General features: G+C 44.5%; 2 protein-coding genes across 3 annotated transcripts; one reads left to right on the forward strand and one right to left on the reverse strand.

Annotated features, from left to right (window-relative positions):
- Nucleotide 1: 1 nt before the first annotated feature.
- THG1L (tRNA-histidine guanylyltransferase 1 like) lies at nt 2-13,739 on the forward strand. 2 transcript variants are annotated; one of them, XM_056523909.1, is made up of 6 exons: nt 2-230; nt 3,164-3,340; nt 5,196-5,365; nt 7,553-7,641; nt 9,604-9,711; nt 13,450-13,735. In XM_056523909.1, the coding sequence occupies exons 1-6, from the start codon at nt 55-57 to the stop codon at nt 13,609-13,611; spliced, it is 882 nt and encodes a 293-aa protein (XP_056379884.1). In that variant the 5' UTR covers nt 2-54; the 3' UTR covers nt 13,612-13,735. The 2 variants fall into 2 exon arrangements, with proteins under 2 accessions (XP_056379884.1, XP_056379885.1); XM_056523910.1 differs by lacking the exon at nt 2-230 and having other exon boundaries at nt 3,208-3,340; nt 5,200-5,365; nt 13,450-13,739.
- A 2,076-nt stretch (nt 13,740-15,815) lies between these two features.
- Nucleotides 15,816-23,826, reverse strand: LOC130275683 (transcription factor 7-like 1-A). The gene is made up of 4 exons (XM_056523917.1): nt 22,552-23,826; nt 19,516-19,755; nt 18,793-18,921; nt 15,816-16,084 (listed from the first exon to the last, which is right to left on the reverse strand). Exons 1-4 carry the CDS (start codon nt 23,591-23,593, stop codon nt 15,936-15,938), a joined length of 1,560 nt encoding a protein of 519 aa, XP_056379892.1. The 5' UTR covers nt 23,594-23,826; the 3' UTR covers nt 15,816-15,935.
- Between the last annotated feature and the right edge of the window lie 649 nt (nt 23,827-24,475).

The following is a 24,475-nucleotide window of genomic DNA, read 5'->3' on the forward strand; positions in this document are numbered from 1 at the left end:
TACAGAACGCCAGCCGTTACCATAGAGACGCCACTACTACTTCCGTTTCCGGTAATGCTGAAGCGTGGTTTGGGTGTCCTCACTGTTCCGCTGTTGTTCCCGGCTCGTTTCCAGCACTGCAGGCAGATGGCGAAGAGCAAGTTCGAGTACGTGAGAGACTTCGAGGCTCCGGACACGTGTCTGCAGAACTGCTGGGTGGTGGTGAGGCTGGACGGCAGGAACTTCCACAGGTGAGGAGGTCATGTGACCTGCTGTCATTCACCCCTTCACGCCCGCAACCCCCCCCTCCCCCCTGGAAAAAATAATACAGGACAAGTAGTGCTTGTATTATGAAGACTGAAAAAAATAGTTTGTAGGGTAAAAATTTAAGAAGAAAATGGAATTGTGTAATTTTGTGTGGTTCGTGGTTTAGTATCACACAATGTGGGTGTAGTCTCTGGACATAATGCCTATGGCTGGACCTCACAGGCTTCTGTACTGGGCAAACAGGAGGCCATGAAAACCATCGGGCCCCTGTACGGTGAGCCCCTTCCCCTGTCAATCCTATAGGTGCTGTGGTCACTACTGACCACGGCATCTATGAGGTTAAAGGGGTACTCCAGCATAGGGGATACGATGTCTGATCATGGGGGGTCCCTCTGCTGGTGACCCCACAATCTGTTATTCAGCACCCACCTTTGCGAGCTCTCCTCAGCTCTGAGGGTGCAGCGTGACGACCACTGGGTCGGAGTTTCATGATGTCATGCCCCGCCCCTGTGTGACATCACACCCCACCCCCACAATGCAAGTCTATGGGAGGGGGCTTGACCCCATAGACTTGCTTTGAGGGGGCTGGGCATGACGTCATGATACTCCGGCCCGTGGTCCTCATGCTGCACACTCGGGGCAGCGGAGAGCTCGCAAAGGTGGGTGCTGAATGACAGAGTGCAGGGGACCCCAGCAGCGGGACCCCCCACGATCAGACATCTTATCCCCTATCCTTTAGATAGGGGATAAGATGTATTAGGGCTGGGGGATGTATTAGTACCCCTTTATTACTGCTGAGACAGGCGTGATATCAGCTGTGATTGACAGCCGGGCCCCACTGCTGATCTGCCACGCTTCTCACAGAGCAGGAGATTAGCAGGACGTATGCATACATCCTGGGGAAGGGAGGGGTTAATCTTGTTCATGCTTGTACATTTCTTGTGGATCCCTACATGGATAGAACGCTTAACTAGTGTAAATTGTGTAAACGTTACGTTCTTGGTTGCTTCATGAGTCCAGTGTGAGGTGCAGAACTGCATTCTATGCAATTCTGCATTCACTCCTCCCCTAAACTGTGACATGAGCGGGGATGTGCACATTTACGTCCCCTATGACATGAGCGGGGCTGTGCACATTTACGTCCCCTATGACATGAGCGGGGCTGTGCACATTTACGTCCCCTATGACATGAGCGGGGCTGTGCACATTTACGTCCCCTATGACATGAGCGGGGCTGTGCAGATCTATGTTCCTCCTGTCATGACATGAGCGGGGCTGTGCAGATCTACATTCCTCCTGTCATGACATTAGCGGGGCTGTGCAGGTCTACATTCCTCCTGTCATGGCATGAGCGGGGCTGTGCAGGTCTACATTCCTCCTGTCATGGCATGAGCGGGGCTGTGCAGGTCTACATTCCTCCTGTCATGGCATGAGCGGGGCTGTGCAGATCTACATTCCTCCTGTCATGACATGAGCGGGGCTGTGCAGATCTACATTCCTCCTGTCATGACATGAGCGGGGCTGTGCAGATCTACATTCCTCCTGTCATGACATGAGCGGGGCTGTGCAGATCTACATTCCTCCTGTCATGACATGAGCGGGGCTGTGCAGGTCTACATTCCTCCTGTCATGGCATGAGCGGGGCTGTGCAGGTCTACATTCCTCCTGTCATGGCATGAGCGGGGCTGTGCAGATCTACATTCCTCCTGTCATGACATGAGTGGGGCTGTGCGAAAGAGCGGGGCTGTGCAGATCTACATTCCTGCTGTCATGACATGAGTGGGGCTGTGCGAAAGAGCGGGGCTGTGCAGATCTACATTCCTGCTGTCATGGCATGAGCGGGGCTGTGCAGATCTACATTCCTCCTGTCATGGCATGAGCGGGGCTGTGCAGATCTACATTCCTCCTGTCATGACATGAGCGGGGCTGTGCAGACCTACATTCCTCCTGTCATGACATGAGCGGGGCTGTGCAGATCTACATTCCTCCTGTCATGACATGAGCGGGGCTGTGCAGATCTACGTTCCTCCTGTCATGACATGAGCGGGGCTGTGTAGATCTACGTTCTTCCTGTCATGACATGAGAGGGGCTGTGCAGATCTACGTTCTTCCTGTCATGACAGAAGCGTGGCTGTGCAGATCTACATTCCTCCTGTCATGATATGAGCGGGGGCTGTGCACGTCTACGTCCCCATGACAGGAGCGGGGCTGTGTAAAGATCTATATCCCTCCTGCTGATGGAGGTGAGAGGAGGGAGGTGCAGAGAGGTGTCCTGCCCGGCTCTGCCTTCCCCTCCCCTCACTGTATCTTCGGCAATCTCTGGACAGCTGAGGGGAGGAGCGAACGCAGAACTACATAGGACGCCGGTCTGCACCTCACACTTGCACAGCCATTCAGAGGCGGAGCCTCCTTACTCATGTGCTAGCTTACCATATTGTATAGTGTGGGTCTGGCTCCCCCCTTCACCCGCCTCATTATGTGAATGTACTTGGTTCGGGAAGTGGGGGTATACACATGGGTGACTGTTGTCAGCAGTGCAGGCATCCTGTGTAATGATGACAATATTTAACAGAGAAGCTCAACCTGTGGCTCTTCAGCTGGTGCAAATCTATAACTTTCATCATGATGGGAATTGTAGTTTTCACCAGCTGGAGGGCCACACATTGGAGTACACTGGCAATCACTAGCAATCTTCACACTTTGCTGAGCTGATGGGAGTTGTAGTTTTGCACCAGCTGAAGCGATGCAGGTTGAGCATCAAAGGATGACAGATCTCCAGCTCCAGCATTATCCCTCTCGTTGTATAGAACCCCAGCATAATTTTTTTCCTCCCAACTGGATTTAGCTTCTTCCCATTCTTTGCATAAGTTTCCATTCTTCAGTTTCTCATCTTTGTTGCATTTTTGTTTTTAAACAGATTCTCAGAACAGCACAATTTCACCAAACCCAATGACCCCCGGGCTCTCCGGCTCATGAACCACTGCGCCAAGAGCGTGATGGAGGAGATTAAAGACATCTGTCTGTCATACGGGCAAAGCGATGAATATAGCTTTATCTTCCACAAGAAATCAAACTGGTACAAGAGGCGGGCAAGGTCAGTGAACTCCTTATTTATTTGACATTTTATCATACAGTGACCCACATTTACTAAAAGTGTCATACACCTTCAGTAGCTGTCAGACAAAAGTATTTACAGCTTTCCTGACTGACCAATGGTATTCTATGCATTGCTCAGTTACATGTCGGTCTGAGGCCGACTCCATGAGCAGATCGCCAACTGGCCAGCACGGAGACCTTCAGAAGATCTCCAGCTGCCTTGGAAGACTATGCTGGTCATGTGGACCAGAACGTTTGACATTATTGGTGGTGCCAATTGTTCATAACTGTCTTATCATAGTGCAGCATGAGAGGAAGCTTATGGACAAAGCATCTGAACGCTGTGCCCTACATCTACAGGCTACTGGGGATAATTTATAGGCTTAGGGGACCTGTTTCTGTTAAGTAGGATATACAGTATCTCACATAAGTGTACACATCTCACATTTTGGTAAATATTTTTATATCTTTTTGTGTGACAAGACTGACGAAATGACCCTCTGCTACAATGTAAAGTAGTGAGTGCAAGGCCTGTATAACAGTAGTTAATGTTCTGTCCTCTCAAAATAACTCAACACACAGTCATTAATGTCTAAACCTTGGCAACAAAAGTGAGTAAACCCCTAAGTGGTAATGTCCAAATTGGTCTTAAAGTTTCAATATTGTGTGTGGTCTTTTGGGCATAGAGGTCACAAGAACTTCACAGGTTTGAGGGTGCCCCCCAGGTGCGCAATAGGGTTTAGGTCTGGAGACATGCTTGGCCAGTCCATCACCATTTTATAGCTTCTTTAGCAATCAATGGTGGTCTTGGAGGTGTTTGGGGTGGTTATCATGTTGGAATACTGCCCTGTGGCCCAGTCTCCGGAGGGAGGGGATCATGCTTTGCTTCAGTATGTCACAGTACATGTTGGCATTCATGGGTCCCTCAATGAATTGTAGATTCACAGTGCCAGCAGCAATCATGCAAATTCACACCATGATACTCCCACCACAATACTTGACTCTAGGCCAACTCAGTGGACCACAGGACATGGTTCCAGTAATCCATGTCCTTAGACTGCTTGTCTTCAGCAAAACTGTTTCTGGGCTTTCTTGTGCATCATCTTTAGGAGAGACTTCCTTCTGGGACGACAGCCATGCAGACCAATTTGATGCAGTGTGCGGCATATGGTCTGAGCACTGACTGGCTGACCCCCCCCCACCCCTTCAGCCTAGAGAGAGTCTCTAGATATGAAGCTGGGCACATGCACTCTACTCCTTTGGTCCACCATGGAAAGGCCTGTGTCCTGGGAAACCACTGTATTGTCTTGCCCACTCTGCTGCAGCTCGGTTTCAGGCTCTTTGAAATCTTCTTATAGCCTAGGCAATCTTTGTTGAGCAATAATAATTATTATTTTTTTCCAGATGCTTAGAGAGTTCTTTGCCATGAGGTTCCATGTTGAACTTCCAGTGACCAGTATTAGAGAGTGTGAGAGCGATAACGCCAAATTTTAAGACACCTGCTAGCCATTCACACCTGAGACCTTGTAACACCAACAAGTTATATTGGCATTTAAGGGTTTACTCACATTTGTTGCCAAGGTTGAGACATAACTGGTTGTGTGTTAGGTTATTTTGAGGGGACACAACATTACACACTTACAGGCTGTGCACTCATTACTTTACATTGTAGCAGAAGATCATTTTTTCAGTGTTGTCACATGAAAAGATTTATTAAAATATTTAAAAAAATGTGAGATGTGGACTCACTTATGGGAGATCCTGTATATGGGTTGCTCTAAGCAAATACCATCTAGTTCGGATTTGTTACAACTATAATTTATTACTTTTTTTTTCTCCTTTCCATTTGTAAGCAAGTTTATGACGCACGTGGTTTCACAGTTTGCCTCCAGTTACGTCTTCTATTGGAAAGAATTCTTTCCGGAACAGCCGATCCTATATCCTCCAGGATTCGATGGAAGAGTTGTGCTGTATCCCAGTGTGCAAAACCTGAAGGATTACCTGAGCTGGAGACAAGCCGACTGTAAGGGTCTACTAAAGTGCGTTACTGCCTCTGTTTAGTAAAATGTTACCTAAGGAATGCTGGGACAGGCAGGATAACATGTCACAAGATTATATTGGGAGGGGTTGTAGATGTGGAGACCCCCAACCTCCTTCAACCATGACCATTACTCCTTATAAATCCTCCTAGCCCTTAAAGGGAATCTGACAGCAGGGTCACCGGAGCGTGCAGGAGAAACCATTGCACGTACAGCAGCAGCCATCTACATTACACATAGGAAGAAATTACCATCTTAGCAACAAGATAAATATCTCCTGAACGGCTGCACAGATTGTCACCCGGTAAAAAGCGTTAGAAACAGGGTCACCCGCACTATATACCTGTTTAATCAGGATAGTGCAGGTGACCCTGCTGTCAGTTTCCCTTTAAGTTAGTTAAAGTCATTAACCCAAACTTGCTGATTTACGTGGGTGATTTTTAATGCATGAAGTACAACTGTTAAGTAACTTTTGTGACTGAAAGTCAAGCAGTTCATGTCATCAGACCCACGGCTAGGACTTGAGCCTGTAATATGGATGACAATATATACTTGGGTTAAACTGCCCTAAGTATGAGATCTGCCATGAATCCAGCCACAAATCTTTTATAGCTATAGAGCAACATTCACATTGTAGATGTAAAACAAAAATAGAGAAACACCGCCGCACATCCGCCATTTGTATTTTGATCTATTTGCTTCTCAGCATAATTTCAAAAACTAACAGGTTGTTACTATACATTTTGATCAAAAACTACAAGGCCACCTAGTCAGAGTGGGTCCCTAACCTAACACTGGCGTAGCGCCGGGCGGCGACCACTGCCCCTGCGACACCAAGTCCCACTGCTGCCCAACCAAGCCTCCGTCTCCGGGCCACACCACTCCACAGACAAAGCATGACAGCAACAATGGCCGTCACACCAGTGTGAACACCTACCATGTGCTTCCTGTCAGAGGGCTGGGAGAATGCTAGGAGACTGCATATGGGTTTTCTCATAGCATTCTCCCGGCTATGTTTCTGTTTCTCTATTTTTGTTTTACATTGTATATGATTTTGCTGCAGGTATCTCCCTGTATATTGAATGGGTCAAATCCATGCAGAGTTTTACCTCATCTATATGTAGTGTGCCTCAATTGCTTTGGATTTGCAGTGTGCAGATCTGCAGCGAGTGAATTTACCCTAATGCTGAATGTAGTACAGTGACCCCCCCGACCTACGATGGCCCCGACATACGATCATTTCAACATACGATGGCCTCTCAGAGGCCATCGCATGTTGAAGGCAGCATCAACATATGATGCTTTTGTATGTCAGGGCCATCGCATAAACGGCTATCCGGCAGTGCAGACTGCTTCAGCTGCCACCGGATAGCCGTTTACAGTGCCCTGCGTGGCCCACTGACGATCACTTACCTGTCCTCGGGGCTCCGGAGCGTCCTCTTCGGGATCCCTGCATCGTCGGCGCTCTCCATCGATGTCATCACATTTCGGGGGAGCCACCCCCTTCTTCAGATCAATATCAACCTCAGGCCTAGCAGTGGTTCCAGCTGATTTTAACCCTGCAAGCTGAGCAGCCACTACCTAGGGGTTCCACATGTCCCACATCCTCTCTTTCTAAATTACCCATATGGTATCACATGAGGCGCCCCCTCCGGTCTCTTGTTTTTCCTTCCTTTACAGATAACTTAATTTATCGGCATTTTAGCAGTAAAAGACCAACTCTTCCACTCCTTGTGTAAATTCCAAGTTGCACCACGCACTCATTGATTGTAATGGGCATTGTGGTGCTCCGTTCACATGTTGGAAGTTTCACAGCTGATCCTTTGACAAGGATTTGCATTCTGGTGGAAGATTGAACATGTTTAATCTCCCGCCAGAATGTGAGGAAAGTCCCATCCGTCAATGGGACTGCACTTTTGTGTGCAGCATATTGCCCCGGACATGAGCACAGATTCCTGATTATTTCTGCTTCATGTAGAAGATCGCGGATCCGCACAGGTATTCAGCAAAGACGTTTTTGTCGCTGGATTTAATCAGTGTGAACAGACCCTATAGGATCTGCTACAATGCGTGAGTTCAGAAGTGCAAACTTTTTTTTTCCCCCTAGTTGTGGCCAATAAATTCCATACGTAACCCTTAGCTCAGTTGATTCCATTCTTTTTTTTCTGCAGGTCACATCAATAACTTGTACAACACAGTGTTCTGGTCTCTGGTGCAGACAGGAGGGCTGACGCCAGCACAGGCTCAGGACCGGCTAAAGGTAAGAGACCAAACTCCTTCATAATTACATAGAGGTTATTATCTATTTCATTGTTGCTTTCTATAGATGTATGTAAGGAATGTAAACATTTAACCCTTAGAAGACATCCAACGTACAAGTTCCAGGGCACAGCAACGTACATGTACGTTGATGGGTTCTGCAATCACTGTGTCTCCCGAACCACTGAAACCAGCCAGATGCTGTTATCAGTAGCCAGGACCTCATGGATAATGCTGAACATCAGCGATCCCACTAATGTCTGCCATTAACTCTTTAGAAGCTGTGATTAATACTAATCACAGCCTCTAAAGTATCTGTGGAACTTGGGGGGGGGAATCATCGAACCACCCGCAGCGCAATTGTGGGGGATCAGATCAGTAAAAAAAAAAAAAAATGGTGGCCAGAGCTCATCTTACCTGCTCATGAAAAGTATTGGCAATCAAAAGATTGCTATTAAAGGAGAACTCAAGTTTAAAAAAAAAATTACCGTATTTCAGATGGGGGGGGGGTCCGGCCACCGGGACCCTTCTTGAATGGGATGTGTCGACCAGTGCACGAAGCTGTGGCCAACACGGAAGAGCCAGAGCACTGCGCTTGGAGGGGGCGCGTCAGCCGCAGGTTCGTGCAGTGGTCGACACTGCTCTTTTTATGCATAGACTGGGGGGGGGGGGGGTCAGGGGGAGGTCAAGGTGAGTCCCAGCAGTCGGACCGACCCCCCCCCCCCCCCCCCCCTGCAATTTAACACTTATTCCCTATCTTTTTTTAATTTTTTTTTTAATTTTTTTTTTTTTTTTAAATCAAGACTTCTTGTTTAAGTTCCTATGGGAACTAACTTACATTTTTTTTTTTTTATGTGAATAAGTCCCTCCCCTAATAAAAATGTATAAGGCCCTCTTTTCCCATTTTACAAATAAAATGTAAAGCAAAAAAATTAATTTGGTATCGCCAAGTGCAGAAATATCTGAATTATTAACATATTATCCTAATGTTCCCATACGAAAAATTGTGCAAATGCAAAAAATAATTACAAAATTGCTGATTTTTGCCCACATCCTAGGAAAAACGCAAAAGTGACCAAAAAGTCAGACGTACGCAAAAGTGGTACCGATAAAAACTACAGATCATTTTCATCTGTCACCCACACTATAAGTTTGTACGGTAGGTTAGAGTGGGTGATACTGATGATAGATTCTGTTTAAAACCTCCTAAAATGGCTGAGTATGTAACCTTGGTCTTGCAGTAGATCAGTGTTTCCCAACCAGTGTGCCTCCAGCTGTTGCAAAACTACAACTCCCAGCATGCCCGGACAGCCTTTGGCTGTCCGGGCATGCTGGGAGTTGTAGTTTTGCAACAGCTGGAGGCACACTGGTTGGGAACACTGCAGTAGATCTATAGCAGGGGTCTCAAACTGGTGGCCCTCTGGAATTTGCAAAATGTCAACTCCCAGGATGCCCGACAGCCGTTAGCTGCAGCCAATGTCTGGGCATGTCAAGGCATGCTGGGAGTTGACGTTTTGCAACATCTGGAGGGCCATCAGTTTGAGACCCCTGATCTATAGGAATGAAATGCAATATCCCTTACATGCAGGGCACAGGAAAGCAATAGGCTTTCCTGCCCATAACAGTCAGTCCCTCTCCAAGTTTCATATTTCCATTATAGTATAAAGAATAGAACTTAAGAGCTGACTGGTTTCTATGAGGTTTCCCTAGAAGTCCTTTTTTGGCCATAGACTGCAGAAGAAGATTGTCAGGCTAAGGCTCTGTTCACATCTGCATTGTGACCTCTCATTATAGTGGCAACAGTGTCCAAGCAGGGCTGTCGTGTATTGCCAGCTTTCCTATTGATGAAAGCTATGTCTAGATTAAAGATCCCTCTCTTTTCCATGTCCATAAAGATTGTATTTGTCATGTGCCGTATGCAGCCTAGCTTAGTTATGTTCCTGACTTTTTGTATTACCCTTAGGGCACACTTGCTGGAGAGAAGAATGAAATCTTGTTTTCAGAGTTCAACATAAACTACAACAATGAGCCTGAAATGTACAGAAAAGGTTCCATCATAATATGGAAAAAGGTAAGATTGTAATCTGGGGAAAGGTGCTGCAGCCAGATGTTGCACTATAGTGAGATATAAAACTCAATACAGTACATACACAACTTTTTGGTTTGTGGTGGTTTAGTTATTATATTTTTTACTGTTTTTCGTTTTAAAATGAAACATGTTCTTATAGCTTTCTCTATAGGATTGAAAAAAAACTGTACAAAATGATACAAAATGAAAAAAACATCACGACAAAATGTTTCTAAAAAATGCTTAAAAAAAACCTCAACGTTCTTGAAATTTTTACAAGCATTTAAAGGGAAAGTGTTAGCTCTATATGATGGTCAGAGCTGCAGACAGATATAAAATCTTGTTTTCCTTCCAAGCTGCACCATGTACACCTCTTCCCTTGCCCCTCATTGCTTGGCTTTTAGAACTAAGCCTGGTACATTAATTTTGCAGGACATGAACGGGTGGGGAGGGAGGAGGTGTGCATGCTGTAGCAGAGCCTGATCTCTGACACTTGAGCATGGAAGAAAGACATGATTTTAAAACTTTGCTGATAGTTGAAATCTATAAAAATTCTGTAGCAAATACACCACATGTGGCCCTACACTTTTAAAGGATTTTGTCGATTTTATTACACAAGCCTCTTTACTCTTTTCAAGATCTCTGCTTCTTGTCAGGAGCATTTACTGTTTAGACCAGTGTATCTCCAGCAGTCACAAAACTATCCCTCCCAGCATGCCCGGACAGCTAAACCCCCCAGGTATATAGATAGTCCTGTCTATTTCCATGTTAGTAATCTACTTAAAGTAGGCATTTGATATGGTGCCACATAAAAGCTTGGTACGTAAAATGAGAAGGATTAAGCTGGGGGAGAATGTGTGCAAGTGGGTAAGTAACTGGCTCAGTGATAGGAAACAGAGGGTGGTTATTAATGGTACTTATTCTGATTGGGTGACTGTTACTAGTGGGGTACCACAGGGGTCTGTCTTGGGTCCTATTCTGTTTAATATATTCATTAATGACCTTGTAGAGGGGTTGCACAGTAAAGTAGCAATCTTTGCAGATGATACTAAACTCTGTAAAGTGGTCAACACAATAGAGGACAGTGCACTGTTACAAATGGATCTGGATAGGTTGGAGGTTTGGGCTGGGAAGTGGCAGATGACACTGATAAATGTAAGGTAATGCACATGGGTAGGAAAAATCAGGGCTGGGATTATGTATTAAATGGGAGAACACTTGGGACGACTGATGTGGAAAAGGACTTAGGAGTCTTGGTTAACAGTAAATTTAGCTGTAGTGACCAGTGTCGGGCAGCTGCTGCCAAGGCAAATAAAATCATGGGGTGCATCAATAGGGGCATAGATGCCCACGACAAGGAAATAATTCTACCGCTGTACAAATCACTAGTCAGACCACACATAGAATACTGTGTACAGTACTGGGCACCAGTGTACAGGAAAGATATAGTGGAGCTGGAGAGGGTTCAAAGACGGGCAACCAGGGTAATACAGAGAATGGGAGGACTACAGTACCCAGAAAGATTATCAGAATTAGGGTTATTTAGTTTAGGGGAGACCTAATAACTATGTATAAATATATCAGGGGACAGTACAGAGATCTCTCCCATGATCTATTTATACCCAGGACTGTATCTATAACAAGGGGGCATCCTCTACGTCTAGAGGAAAGAAGGTTCCTACACCAGCACAGACGGAGGTTCTTTACTGTAAGAGCAGTGAGACAGACTGTAGGACGCTCTCCAGGAGGAGGTGGTCATGAGAAACTCTGTAAGAGAGTTCAAAAGGAGCTTGATGCATTTTTGGAGAATAACAACATCACTGGTTATGTATACTAGATTTATAGGGACAGAACGTTGATCCAGAGATTTATTCTGATGCCATATTTGGAGTCTGGAAGGAATTTTTACCTCTAGTATGAGGGTTTTTTGCCTTCTTCTGGATCAACTTGGCAGGAACTCAATGGGGATTTGGGTTGGACTTGATGGACTGTCGTGTTTTTTTTCAACCTTTAAAGAGTACCTCTTATGATCTTGTTAAATTTTATAATCCTCCCAGTTCACTGCCCCCATCATGATAAACCACCCCCTGCCTTTATTTTTATTATTTTTTAGTTTTCTACCTTGATATTGCTCTGTATTTTATGCTCCGTCTCAGTCAAGTTCACAGACTGGGAAGGGGCGTTCCCCAGCAGGCGTGACATAATCTAAAGCCATACAGGGGAGAACTTCCTCCCTCACTCTGCTACCAACTGCCAGTGTGCAGTTTAGTGTGAGATGAGCTATGATTGGATAAAGCTGGACACACACCCCTCAGCATTCTAGGTTGCATTTCCTGTGTTTGGACTTCTGCCAGGCCAGCAGGAGTCCAAAGTCTGTTGAAAAGATGAGGGAAAATGTGCTCTGGACAAGTAGGGAGACACCTAGTGGTAGCTTTTTTTGAACACAAATAATACATTGAAAGCTTCATTTTTTTAAAGCAAAGTACATTAGAAATATTTTTTTATTTACCATAAGGAGTGCAATAGCAAAAATAAATTTTAATGAGAGTGCCCATTTAAACTATTTTACTATCTTAGGCTACTTACATAAATAACACAATTTTCAATAGTGGCAGGGCAGCAGATGGGCCCTTTCTGCGGCTGGGCTCTCGGACTGGGTCCAAAGTGAGCTACCGGTTAGTTCCAGGGACACAATATGTCCGGGACACTGTCTTCAATCTGGGGAAGTCTGGTCTCTCTATTTTAGAGCCATCATCTGTATGAGGGACACATTTTCATACCCCCTGATACCCCAGTTCCCATTCTTAATGTATAGTGACAGATCTCATTGCAGAGTCTATAGCTGTCCACAGACATGAAATAGATATCACTCCATAGATCTGCCTAGTTATGATCCAGGGGCTGTATTGTTGTATAACAAAACGGTTTGCTGAGGAAGCCTTGTGACAGCCCTCTGGAGCTGTATTGGTTGTTGCCAACAAACCGATAGTAACTGAATACATTTAAAGGAAATCTGTCATCAGAATCACCCGCACTAAACCTGTTACACAGGCTTGTAGTGCGGGTGATCCTGATTAAAACGCTTCTTACCTCATTAAAAACTGTGCAGCGGTTCGCCAGATATCTTCATTTTTAGTTATATGGTATTCCCAGGCTTGGGACTCAGTGGGAGGTCCGCAGCATCAGCACGAACTCGCTTACGTCATTTTCGCCAGACGGAGCGGCTGCCCGGCTCATGAATATTCATGGCTGCCTCATCGCAGTCTTCCTCCTGGTGTAGGTCACGTGGGTAGCGCCACGCATGCGCCATGCGCCCGGAAGCGGCATTCTCCTTCATATCTATCTATGCAGGAGAACGCCGCTTCCGGGTGTATGGCGCATGCGCGCCGCTACCCACGTGACCTACACCAGGAGGAAGACTGCGATGAGGCAGCCATGAATATTCATGAGCCGGGCAGCCGCTCCGCCCGGCGTAAATGACGTAAGCGAGTTCGTGCTGATGCTGTGGACCTCCCACTGAGTCCCAAGCCTGGGAATACCATATAACTAAAAATGAAGATATCTGGCGAACCGCTGCACAGTTTTTAATGAGGTAAGAAGCGTTTTAATCAGGATCACCCGCACTACAAGCCTGTGTAAAAGGTTTAGTGCGGGTGATTCTGATGACAGATTTCCTTTAATTATTTATTTTTACTAAATGCTCTTTTGAATTTGTCCTTTCATAAACTTCTCAATTTTTAGGTCAATGAAATCAGCAAGAAGGTTATAAGGTTACCACATGAGTTGGAGGAGAAAGAAGTGGAGGTGTGTCGGGTGCGCAACCAGCCTGTTATCCTGCACTGTGATGTCATCAGTGACGCATTTTGGGAGGATCATCCGGATATTCTTTCTAGTGAAAGTTGATGCTCTTATTCTGTCTGATCCTGAAACTCTGTTCTATGCAAGGAGCATGGACCAATGATCTGCTTTTAGATGACATTTTAATTCTATAAACTATTTAATAAAAAAGATTTTTATACCTAAATCGTATTCCTTTAGTCTAACCTCACACCGCAGAGGTTTTAAAGACTGCCCCATTAAAGAGTCCTCGATACCAGACTCATCTGGTGGGCTAAAATTTTTTTACCAAAGAACAAAAGCATCAGACGGGTGAAATTCAACATTCTGGTTATTCCCTCCTCCAACATCCTTCAGGAAAGAGACCGCCATCCGCCCTTGACTGGTGGCCAATCCCACTGAAATCGGTGGGTCGGCCACATTTATCAGATGAGTATGGCCAAGCTAAAAAGGGTACTCCAGTGGAAAACTTATTTTATTTTTTAATCAACTGGTGCCAGAAAGTTAAACAGATTTGTTAATGTAGAAAAATTGAGGTATGTGCAGCTCACAAAAATAAATTAGTCGAGGCTATATGGAATGTACTTACACCAAAAAAGTACAAATATAAAATAATTTGTAGAAAGAAAAAGGTACCAAAAAGCCTCTAGACTAATACCATAAATGGTACATGATGGTTAAATTACAGAAAAATAAAATCGGACTGTGCTTCACTTTAAATGATGAAAAATAATTTATTATAAAATAATTATATAAATAAGACATTAATATAAATCATAAATCCAAAGCATAAATTAATACCTCCTTACACAGGGCCCTTGTGGGGAGGTAATATGAAATAATATACAACAGTAAAATTAATAAAATCTGCTTATATAGTGAAATCTTCCGCTAATCCAGCATTGTATAAACCGGCATAGTTCACTTTTTATAAAGTGCACTCCGTAATCATATATGTTGTAGAATTTCAAGATTTTTAGAGATAGCTCATGTAGTTGTATAGTTACCAACTCCCATAGATGGAAGGAAGTTCTTGGTGTAATAGTATGGCTGGATGTCCGAGAGGCAGATGGCAAATGCTGTGGAGGCTGTGTCTAGCGCTTGCGGCGACGGGCCCGGTTGCCACAGGCCTAGGAGAAGTCGCCGGTCACTGAGGTGGATGGATTACTCCGGAGATGGAAACAAGCTCGGTGACAGAAGGATCTGCTCCGGGGACAAAGTAGAGCCTCGTGGAGGGCCTCTCGGCATCTGATGATAGCAGAACAGGTAAATGCAGCGGGTGTAGATGCAGAATATGGCAGAGCTTTACAGGAGTGGTATCAGAGATGAAAAGATGCGGTTGATGGATTGCGGTAGTCGTGCGGCAATAGTCTATTTCTCTAGACGCGTTTCAGGGTACTTTATAAACAAGCCTTTCCTCAGTAGAGATCTCTACTGAGGAAAGGGTTGTTTATAAAGTACCCTGCCGTATGCGCTCCCGTATGGGAGAAAACGTAGTGTGAACCCAGCCTAAGGCTGCCATCACACAGGTATAGAGAAGTAGAAGTCCTTCCTTTATATTTATTTTAATATCGATTTCTTCCTTATATATTCCTTTCTTTTTTAACATTTTGTTTACAAACTGTCACAGCCAAACCTCTCGTCATGTCACGCCATGCCCCCTCAACACAAGTCTTTGGGAAGGGGCGTGGTGGAGGCCCTGCCCTCTCCCATAGACTTGCATTGAGGGGGCGTAGCGTGAAATAGGGATGTGAGTAAAAGTATTTGAGCCTCCATCGTCTTCCGTGCTAGACACAACCATTGTGATGTAGAATATTGTGTGTGTGACGTTTACCTCAGACCCAGGCATAAAACCAGGGATGCATCAATACGTGGCATCACACGTGCTAAAACCACTCTGAAAACAGCACCACAAAAGTGGGATGAATTTAGTGTGCAGTTTCTGGTGTTTGGGGTTTTTTAATATCGCTTTTCAGGCAATTTATTTTAGCCTCCATTGATTTAAGAGGTTTTTTTTTTCTACATTTTATTTTTTTTATTTCACATTTCCCATTGATGTTTTAGGTTCAGTGTTTGCCTGTGTAAACAGCCTATTGCATTAAAGAAGGAAAGGTCAGGTGCGGTGCATTCCATTTCAGTCCCCCCCCCCCCCTTTTTTTCCCTTTTTCACGCTGCTTTTCTAATTTTCACCTTTCTACTCCTTTTCGTTCTTTCTTTTTGCAAACACATAAGTTACGTTGCATGAAAACGACACAATTTGGTTGGAAAGCTTTTTATTTTATTTTTATTTTTTGGTATGTTCAGCATCTAGATGACGTGATCTCTACAGTACAGTCCTGCTTACCTAGGTGGGAGGAAAAAAATGTGGTCTAGGCCAGAACAAAGGTTCCTTAAAACCAAACTGCAGGAAATCCTAAGTAATTTGTGTACACAGGAGGGCTTGGAGGTGGCGGTGTTATCGAGGCAGCCACAGTGCGGGGGTTCATTAGTGGAGTGGACACGCTGTGGACGGCATTAGTTGGCAATGTTATAGCTTCACCTTCAAAGATAAAAAAAATAAATAAAATCACAATAACACAAGTAATGTACTAAAAAGAGCAATGATCCTTTAGGGGAATAAAGGATCCCAGTAGCCCAGTGGTTTGGAAAATGCTAAAGAAACTTGTTATCAAAACTAGAGATGAGCGAACTTACAGTAAATTCGATTCGTCACAAACTTCTCGGCTTGGCAGTTGATGACTTTTCCTGCATAAATTAGTTCAGCTTTCAGGTGCTCCGGTGGGCTGAAAAAGGTGGATACATTCCTAGGAAAGAGTCTCCAGCCACCAAAACACCAGAAAGCTGAACTAATTTATGCAGGAAAAGTCAGCAACCGCCGAGCTGAGAAGTTCGTGACGAATCAAATTTACTGTAAGTTCGCTCATCTCTAATCAAAACCTGTGTAGCAGAAGAGTGGTGCAGTTGCCCATAGCAACCAATTAAACTGCTTCTTTCATTTTTAAAAAGGCCAATTAAAAATCAAAAAAGGAATCTGGTTGCTATGGACAACTGCACCACTCTTCCGCTACACAGGTTTTGATAAATCCCCCCCCTATAAATCTATACAGCAAACAGTAAAGATATGGTTATCCACACCTAATAAATAAATAAATACAGTGGTCCCTCAAGTTACAATTAGAGATGAGCGAACTTACAGTAAATTCGATTCGTCACAAACTTCTCGGCTCGGCAGTTGATGACTTTTCCTGCATAAATTAGTTCAGCTTTCAGGTGCTCCGGTGGGCTGGAAAAGGTGGATACAGTCCTAGGAGACTCTTTCCTAGGACTGTATCCACCTTTTCCAGCCCACCGGAGCACCTGAAGGCTGAACTAATTTACGCAGGATAAGTCATCAACTGCCGAGCCGAGAAGTTCGTGACAAATCGAATTTACTGTAAGTTCGCTCATCTCTAGTTACAATATTAATAGGTTCCAGCACGACCATTGTATGTTGAGACCATAACTCTATGGAAACCTGGTAATTGGTTCTGAAGCCTCAAAATGTCATCCAAAAATAGGAAAAAGTGAGGATTAAAGAAAAATAAGTAGATAACTAATATAGATAAAGCAAATCCTTACATATAAAAGTAAGAAAGATCTGCTGGGAGCTGTAAATCACTGTTTTTTCAGTGTTTCCCAACTAGGGGGCCTCCAGATGTTGCAAAACTACAACTCCCAGCATGCCCGGACAGCCTTCGGCTGTCCGGGCATGCTGGGAGTTGTAGTTTTGCAACAGCTGGAGGCACCCTCTTTGGGAAACACTGGTCTATGTAGAGGACAGGAGCTTCTTCAGGGTCCTGTACAGTACATACAGTGTTCCAAAAAAAAAAAAGTAACATGTAGCCGCCCTCACCTGTTGTCCAAAGGAGCAGGTGACCCTGGTACAGGTAAAGAGTACAGAACATGTAATACCTCCCTGTACTGTAGGGGGCGCTACCAGACATCAGTCAGTGCATACACTTCAGTAATACAGGGGTTTTACCAGTGAAATATCCATTCTGATTGGTCGGTTCTTCCAGCCATTGACACGTTTCACAGATTCCATAGCATTGTATGTTGAGTCTGGTTTCAAGTTACAAAGGTCCAGAAAAGACCCTTGTATGTTGAGTCCATTGTAAGTTGAGGGAACACTGTATAGCTCTTGGTATTGACAATTTAAGAAAATATAGGAGAGAACCAATGAGGCAAAGATATGTTCAAATCCTTTTACTGTAGGTGCTAAATCCTTTTTTACTATAAGAGCTTCCTTCAGCAGTACATATACTAAAATTGAAACGGGGCAGCGGAGAACCCCTTTTAAGAAGATGCGGGAACCTTGGAGATCATACTGCTCCTCGATTGATAACTCTACCTTAGATCCCAAAGTTAATTAAAATACCCTGTTTCTTATATCTTACACATGATGATTATGGTGTGCTTGTAAACTTTTTCGGTTCCCCCTGACCTATTTGTTTAAATATTGAATCGCTGGTAATGTTGGCTTCACCTTACATGCTGCATTACATAGCCTTTCAATACAATTCACTCTACCTGCACCAAACTAACATATTGGTACTGTCTGCTAAACTGCCTGGTCGGTACATACACTGCTCAAATAAATAAAGGGAACACTTAAACAACACAATGTAACCCCAAGTCAATGACACTTCTGTGAAATCCCACTGTCCACTCAGGAAGCAACACTGATTGACAATCAATTTCACATGCTGTTGTGCAAATGGAACAGACAACAGGTGGAAATGATAGGCAATTAGCAAGACACACCCAATAAAGGAGTGGTTCTGCAGGTGTTAACCAGAAACCACTTCTCAGTTCCTATTCTTCCTGGCTGATGTTTTGGTCACTTTTGAATGCTGGCGGTGCTTTCACTCTAGTGGTAGAATGAGACGGAGTCTACAACCCACACAAGTGGCTCAGGTAGTGCAGCTCATCCAGGATGGCACAAACTGTTCCGAACGCTGGAGACGGGAGCTCATGATGTCATAGCCCCGCCCCTCATGATGTCACGTCATGAGGGGGCGGGACTATGACATCACGAGCTCCCGACTCCAGTGTTCGGAACAGTTTGTTTCAAATGCTGAGCAGCGGAGTACCCCTTAGCAACATATGGAAAAGCTTCCTTTTAAATGATAGTACCACTTTAATTATCAGATATTTCCAGATCTAAACTGAAGAGAAGAACCTCTCATAACAGTGCATTTCAGTTACCTGTAGTCTGAGTGCATGGAGGCATCATGAAGGTGGAAGTTGGTGGTCTTAAAAGGACCGCAGAAGATTTATTATTGACATTAGGTGGAGGTTTCTTATCTTTTCCTAGCCTTGGCATGTATGTCCAATCTAAAAGATAAGATAAAATAAAAAGCTATGTGCGTAACCCAGAATATAACCTCTGATTATTATAACATCTAACGTACAAGAATGGTTAAATATATGCATCTGAATTCTTTTGTGGTATTACGGTGCCAGGCCCCATTAACATTGCATTTTGAGGCTCTGACAACAGTAGGAGGCCGTATAAAAGGTTCTTCGATATATACTACAGCTCAGTCATAGATTTTCATAGACCAAATGTTGTTTACTTGTGCCTAAATTTTTCTGCAAAGATTTCGAACATTCTGTTTTCATTTTGTCATTAGAGGGTATTAGGTGCAGAATGATGGGGAAATCTGATTTTATATCATTTTAGCACAAGACCACACTATATATATTATATATATATATATATATATATATATATATATATATATATATATATATAGTTACGTAGTGGTCTTGTGCTAAAATGATATAAAATCAGAAGGATGGTGTGTATGGCCACATTTGTTTCTGCCATGTAGACACTATTTATGTAGGCAATGGCAAAGCATTTCATCACAGCATCCCCCTGCTCCTTATGGTACACACTTTGGGGCAATACCATTAGGAAGGTACCTGGGAACATCTGACTGTGTTTCACTTTCAGTTTCCAGGCTTCAAGGTAATATGGATTCTTCTGTTTTTCAGTTAATTTGCTCCATTCCCAACCTAAGTGGATACTGATGCTGGCATTACTGGCGGTAGGGTTGGCTCTGGCCAGTGCTGGACGGTGAATTCTTGCCCATATCATGAAAGCGTTCATTGGACGTTTTACGTGGCCACTTCTGTTAACATCAAATTGTTGGTAGGGTCTTCCTGCAAGGAAATGGAATATGTCTAGCTTATAAACTTTTAACAAAGAGAAAGGTGTATAGCCAGCTCACCGTTTGTAATGATTTGATCCTGACACTCGTAGGAATTGGTTCGGAAGCCCGGAGTAGAAGCCAAGCCGTTGTCCTGGTATAGATAGACCATAGAAGAAAGGGTTCCAGCTCCCGAAAAATTATAAGTTCTAAGAATCCAAAAATTTATTCAGTCCATATTAAAATCAAAAAGGAAAAACACCCTGTGTGGTTAAAAACCCCCACGCCGACGCATTTCGGACTGTCTAGCCCTTAGTCATGACTAAGGACTAGACAGTCCGAAACGCGTCGGCGTGGTTTTTTTTTTAACCACACAGGGTGTTTTTCCTTTTTGATTTTAATATGGACTGAATAAATTTTTGGACTTTTAGAACTTATTTTTTCGGGAGCTGGAACCCTTTCTTCTATGGTCTAGCTTAAAAACGCATGACCACAACACTAAAAATGGAGGTGATTCTACACTTGGTCTGGGTCGCCAGACATGCAATAAGTGTGGAAGCCCTTTAGGCCCACCTAAATCGGTTGATAGGGGATACGTTTTATTTCTGTGGAGTACAATTTTAAATAAAGTTCCCAAATATGTCATCATGTGAACTGCCTACAAGAACAATTTTTTTTACGCTTACTGAAAATGTAATTTTACCCTCCATCATACCAGAGTGTTCCCTGACTAAATTCCAAAAAAGATAAGTACACCTGCCCACGCCATAAGTAAAACTGCATGCGCAAAAGGTAGTGTTATTTGTGCCAAAAAACTGCCTTACATGAATTTCACCTCATTTTTTATGTGTTTTAAACACATTTGCACATAACTTCAAGGGAACCAGTATACTAAGTGGTGATAGATTATTTCAGTGCCAACAATGGGCAGTTCCTGGGCTCTCAGTCACATCTGGATAGGCTTAACTAGAGCCTGGGGTGCCCCGACTAGTTAAAGGGGTATTCCGGCCATAGACATCTTATCCCCTATCCAAAGCATATGGGATAAGATGTCTGATCACGGGGTGCCTGCCGCGGGTACCCCACCCAGATCTCCCAGCAGCAGCACCCCGTTCTATGCCGAGTTGCTGCTCCAGTCTCGGAAACCTCTTTGTTTGCGGGACTGAAGATGTGACATCACGCCACACCCCTGGACTGGAGCAGCAGCCCGGCATAGAATGGGGGTGCTGCATGGAGATCACAAGGGGTTCCCATCGGCAGGCCCCCCCACAATCAGACATCTTATCCCCTAGATATCTATAGCCGGAATACCCCTTTAAGCAAGCTGCACACCAACTGACTACTTAAGCCTCATTTACATACTGCGTGTGACATTTATAAAAGTTGTTTTCTCCACATTTTGATGGCCAGCAGACATCCCGGCATAGAAGGACATGGTGTTACCATCTAATACATGTTGCCACTCAATATATAGGGTAAAACTTAGTGATAGGTGACTTTTTAAGGGGACATGGCTTACCAGAAATTGGACATGGCCACATTGACATTTTGGTGCACATTTTTGGCATAAAATTAAGTTTAATAGATGGTGCAGACATAGACTGGACAGTCAAAAAAAAGCATCAGATTTTCGAAAACACTGTGATAAATCTGGCACATTCTTAGACTGTCTAGTCTAGCATAGTGCTACAGAGACCTTGTCTGGATTTGGGTACGGTCAAATCCAAGGTCCTTGTTCACATCATGTTAATGCATCCTGTTAAAAGGTCCTGTTTTTTGTTTTTTCTCTCAATGATAGACAAAAAGGTACGTTCAAAAATTGGCTGTGAACAGGCTCTATTTCTGCACTTCATTTGTTGTATACACCTTGACAAACTAGTAGAAAACTATGCTCACGTATATCACAGGGTACATATGCCCTATTCATTTGTTTCAATTGACCAAATTTAGTCTAACGGTCACTACATCTGCTCCACTTCTAAGTGATAGGGCTCTTCTCAGCCTTAATCAACAGATCAAGGTAACAAGTTCCTGTCAGGGTTTGTTCACACGCTGAAAATGTGCGGTGGAGTTTCCAAATTAACTTCATTAGGGCAGTCAAAAGCTGCAGCATATCCATCACATGTGAACATACCCTAATGTTATAATATAAATTGTGAGATTAAGGCTTCTTTCACACTATAAAATTCATCTGTTTTAAAGATCCGTTTGATGTTCCGTTATGAAAACCCTGAAAATCGGCCATTAAACGTCCTTTAGAAAATCCCATTATAGTCTATGGGATTTTTACATTATCCGTTTTAATCCGTTATAGTCCGTTATTAATAACGGACGCTATTTTGTGACAGGAGAATGAACAGAAGAAATATTGCATGCACTATTTCTCCCGTTACTATCTTCCGTCACAAAATAACGTCCGTTATTAATAAATAATGGGATTTTCTAACAGATGTTTAATGGCCGACTTTCAGGGTTTTCATAACGGAACATCAAACGGATCTTTAAAACAGATGAATTTTATAGTGTGAAAGCAGCCTAACACTTGCTGTTTTCTGCAACTGCCAACAGTTAGGAGTCACATGTCGTGAGCTCAAGGGCCACATGTGGCTCCCTGACCACTGCAGATACAGAGGATGAAAAGATGGGGGTGCTTCTTGGAGTGATCTAACCATACAGACTGTTAACACTTATTATCTTCAAAATTCCCAAAACTTGGAAGATCATCTCCTCAGGTACTCCCTTCTCAAGAACCTTCCCCAAGATGGATCCATGTATGTCAACTGTCCAGGTCTTGAGAGGGTGTCTTTACCTGAAGGAGGTAGTGTGAAGGGTACATTTTCTGTATTGAGCTTCACCAATGGTTCCTGCTTTATTGGATCTGGTGTCCTCTCGGAAGATGGAAAGTACTGAAGGGAAGTTGGTTCCTTGTGTATCTGAGCCGATGTCCCCACAGAAGATGGAAAATACTGAAGGTGAGTTAGTTCCTGCTGTATCTGAGCCGGTGTCCCTCCAGAAGATGGAAAATACTGAAGGTGAGTTAGTTCCTGCTGTATCTGAGCCGGTGTCCCTCCAGAAGATGGAAAATACTGAAGGTGAGTTAGTTCTTGCTGTATATGAGCCGGTGTCCCTCCAGAAGATGGAAAATACTGAAGGTGAGTTAGTTCCTGCTGTATCGGAGCCGGTGTCCCTCCAGAAGATGGAAAATACTGAAGGTGAGTTAGTTCCTGCTGTATCTGAGCTGTTGTCCCTCCAAAAGATGGAAAATACTGAAGGTGAGTTAGTTCCTTCTCTATCTGAGCCGGTGTCCCTCCAGAAGTTGTAAAGTGCTGAAGAGCAATAGGTGTCTCTGTGGAAGAAGCACTGAACATCTCAGGAAGCTTCAAGTCTTCTGGAGGGGGAATGGTAAGATCGGGGTCTTGAGAGATCTCCCCCTTATTTTGTAGGTCATTAGACTCCTCCGCCTGTACGCCTTCAGTACAGTTCGGTTCCTTGTCTTCTGTCTTTATAGTAGGAAAGAAAACGTTTTTGCTTTGGGTTTGCTTATCCTCTTTTGCTTTCAGGTCTTTATTGCCTTTTTCTCTATTTTTGTGAACATGTTGTGCAGACCTCTTGCCTGATCCTCTGTATGTGTTAGTAAAAACTCCTGTCTGTCTTTGGGCTCCTGGGACCCTCTTTACAGCACAGATCTTCTTTGTGTGGCTCCCCCCACCAGGACTGGGTAGTTGGTCATTGGTTTCCCCTGAAGCTTCACTGGTTCTGGGCTTCTCCTCAGAGGATTCCTGGCTCCGTAAATCATAAAACTCCCTTTTAATCCCATCCCCAGAACTGTCCTTACGGCGCCCCCGCCCCATCTCCGTTATAAGCTCCTCCCTAATAACGTACTTTTCAGTATCTGGTCAAACAGGCGGGATCAACCCGCCCCCTCGCAACCCTCGCATTGCTATTGGCTCTTGAAGAAGTCCATCATCACGGCCATCCAATGGTTTGAGGGACCGGTGAAGTGCACGAGCTGGCCACGTCCCCAATACTGCTGCACGCGACAGCTGCAGTGCCGCCGGTAAACGATCGAGCTTGATTGGCTCTTGCGCGTGTAATAGGCGGAGCTAAGGCGCTCCGCGATCTGTCTACATTACCTTGTTGACCCGTGTAGGCGTTCAGTGTGGTCCTCTCACTACACTATTACCTATAGTCATTGGAGCTGTTGGAGCTCCTGCTCCAGGCCCCGCACGCCCTGTCAAACTAGGCTCTTCCGACACTGCTTAATACGTTTGCGGCTTTGGCCGTCACCTTCAGGAGGCATACTCGCGCTGGAGTGCCTGGAGCCTCGCTCTGGCCCCATGTTCATTTACAGCCAGGGCATTGCCACTTTAAGAGTAGCAGAGGCTGCTGAGAGGAGACATGGGTGTACAGCCACGCTTGTCTGCTCTATGGTCCTTGCCCTGGCTGCTCCGTGCAGGAGGTGATCCTCCTCGGTTTGCGCTGCGTGAGTCGCCCACAGTGCAGCACCAGTCCTTACCCTGGCTCCTGCCAGGGGAGACAGTATGGGGAACAGAGGAGTTTTGAAAAAGAAGGTTACAAAGTACACAAAGAACAGTAGGGTGAGGACCCAGGGTCTGGGGGGTGACTGAGGGATCTGGGGGTGACTGAGGGGTCTGGAGGTGGACTGAGAGCTCTGGAGGTGGACTGAAGGCTCTGGAGGTGGACTGAGGGCTCTGGAGGAGGACTGTGGGCTC

The sequence above is a fragment of the Hyla sarda genome, chromosome 6 (genome assembly GCF_029499605.1).
Source record: "Hyla sarda isolate aHylSar1 chromosome 6, aHylSar1.hap1, whole genome shotgun sequence".
Taxonomy (NCBI): Eukaryota; Metazoa; Chordata; class Amphibia; order Anura; family Hylidae; genus Hyla; species Hyla sarda.

What these genes read in the sequence shown, in the direction of transcription:
- THG1L (XM_056523909.1), top strand. Translation starts at nt 55, where the DNA reads ATGCTGAAGCGTGGTTTGGGTGTCCTCACTGTTCCGCTGTTGTTCCCG. An exon ending in GAGCTGGAGACAAGCCGACT is followed by an intron (nt 5,366 to 7,552) that starts GTAAGGGTCTAC and finishes TTTTTTCTGCAG; the next exon opens with GTCACATCAATAACTTGTAC. An exon ending in AGGCTCAGGACCGGCTAAAG is followed by an intron (nt 7,642 to 9,603) that starts GTAAGAGACCAA and finishes TATTACCCTTAG; the next exon opens with GGCACACTTGCTGGAGAGAA.
- LOC130275683 (XM_056523917.1), bottom strand. Translation starts at nt 23,593, where the DNA reads ATGGGGCGGGGGCGCCGTAAGGACAGTTCTGGGGATGGGATTAAAAGG. An exon ending in CTTCACACTACCTCCTTCAG is followed by an intron (nt 19,756 to 22,551) that starts GTAAAGACACCC and finishes ATTTCCTTGCAG; the next exon opens with GAAGACCCTACCAACAATTT. An exon ending in TCCATGCACTCAGACTACAG is followed by an intron (nt 16,085 to 18,792) that starts GTAACTGAAATG and finishes TTATCTTTGAAG; the next exon opens with GTGAAGCTATAACATTGCCA.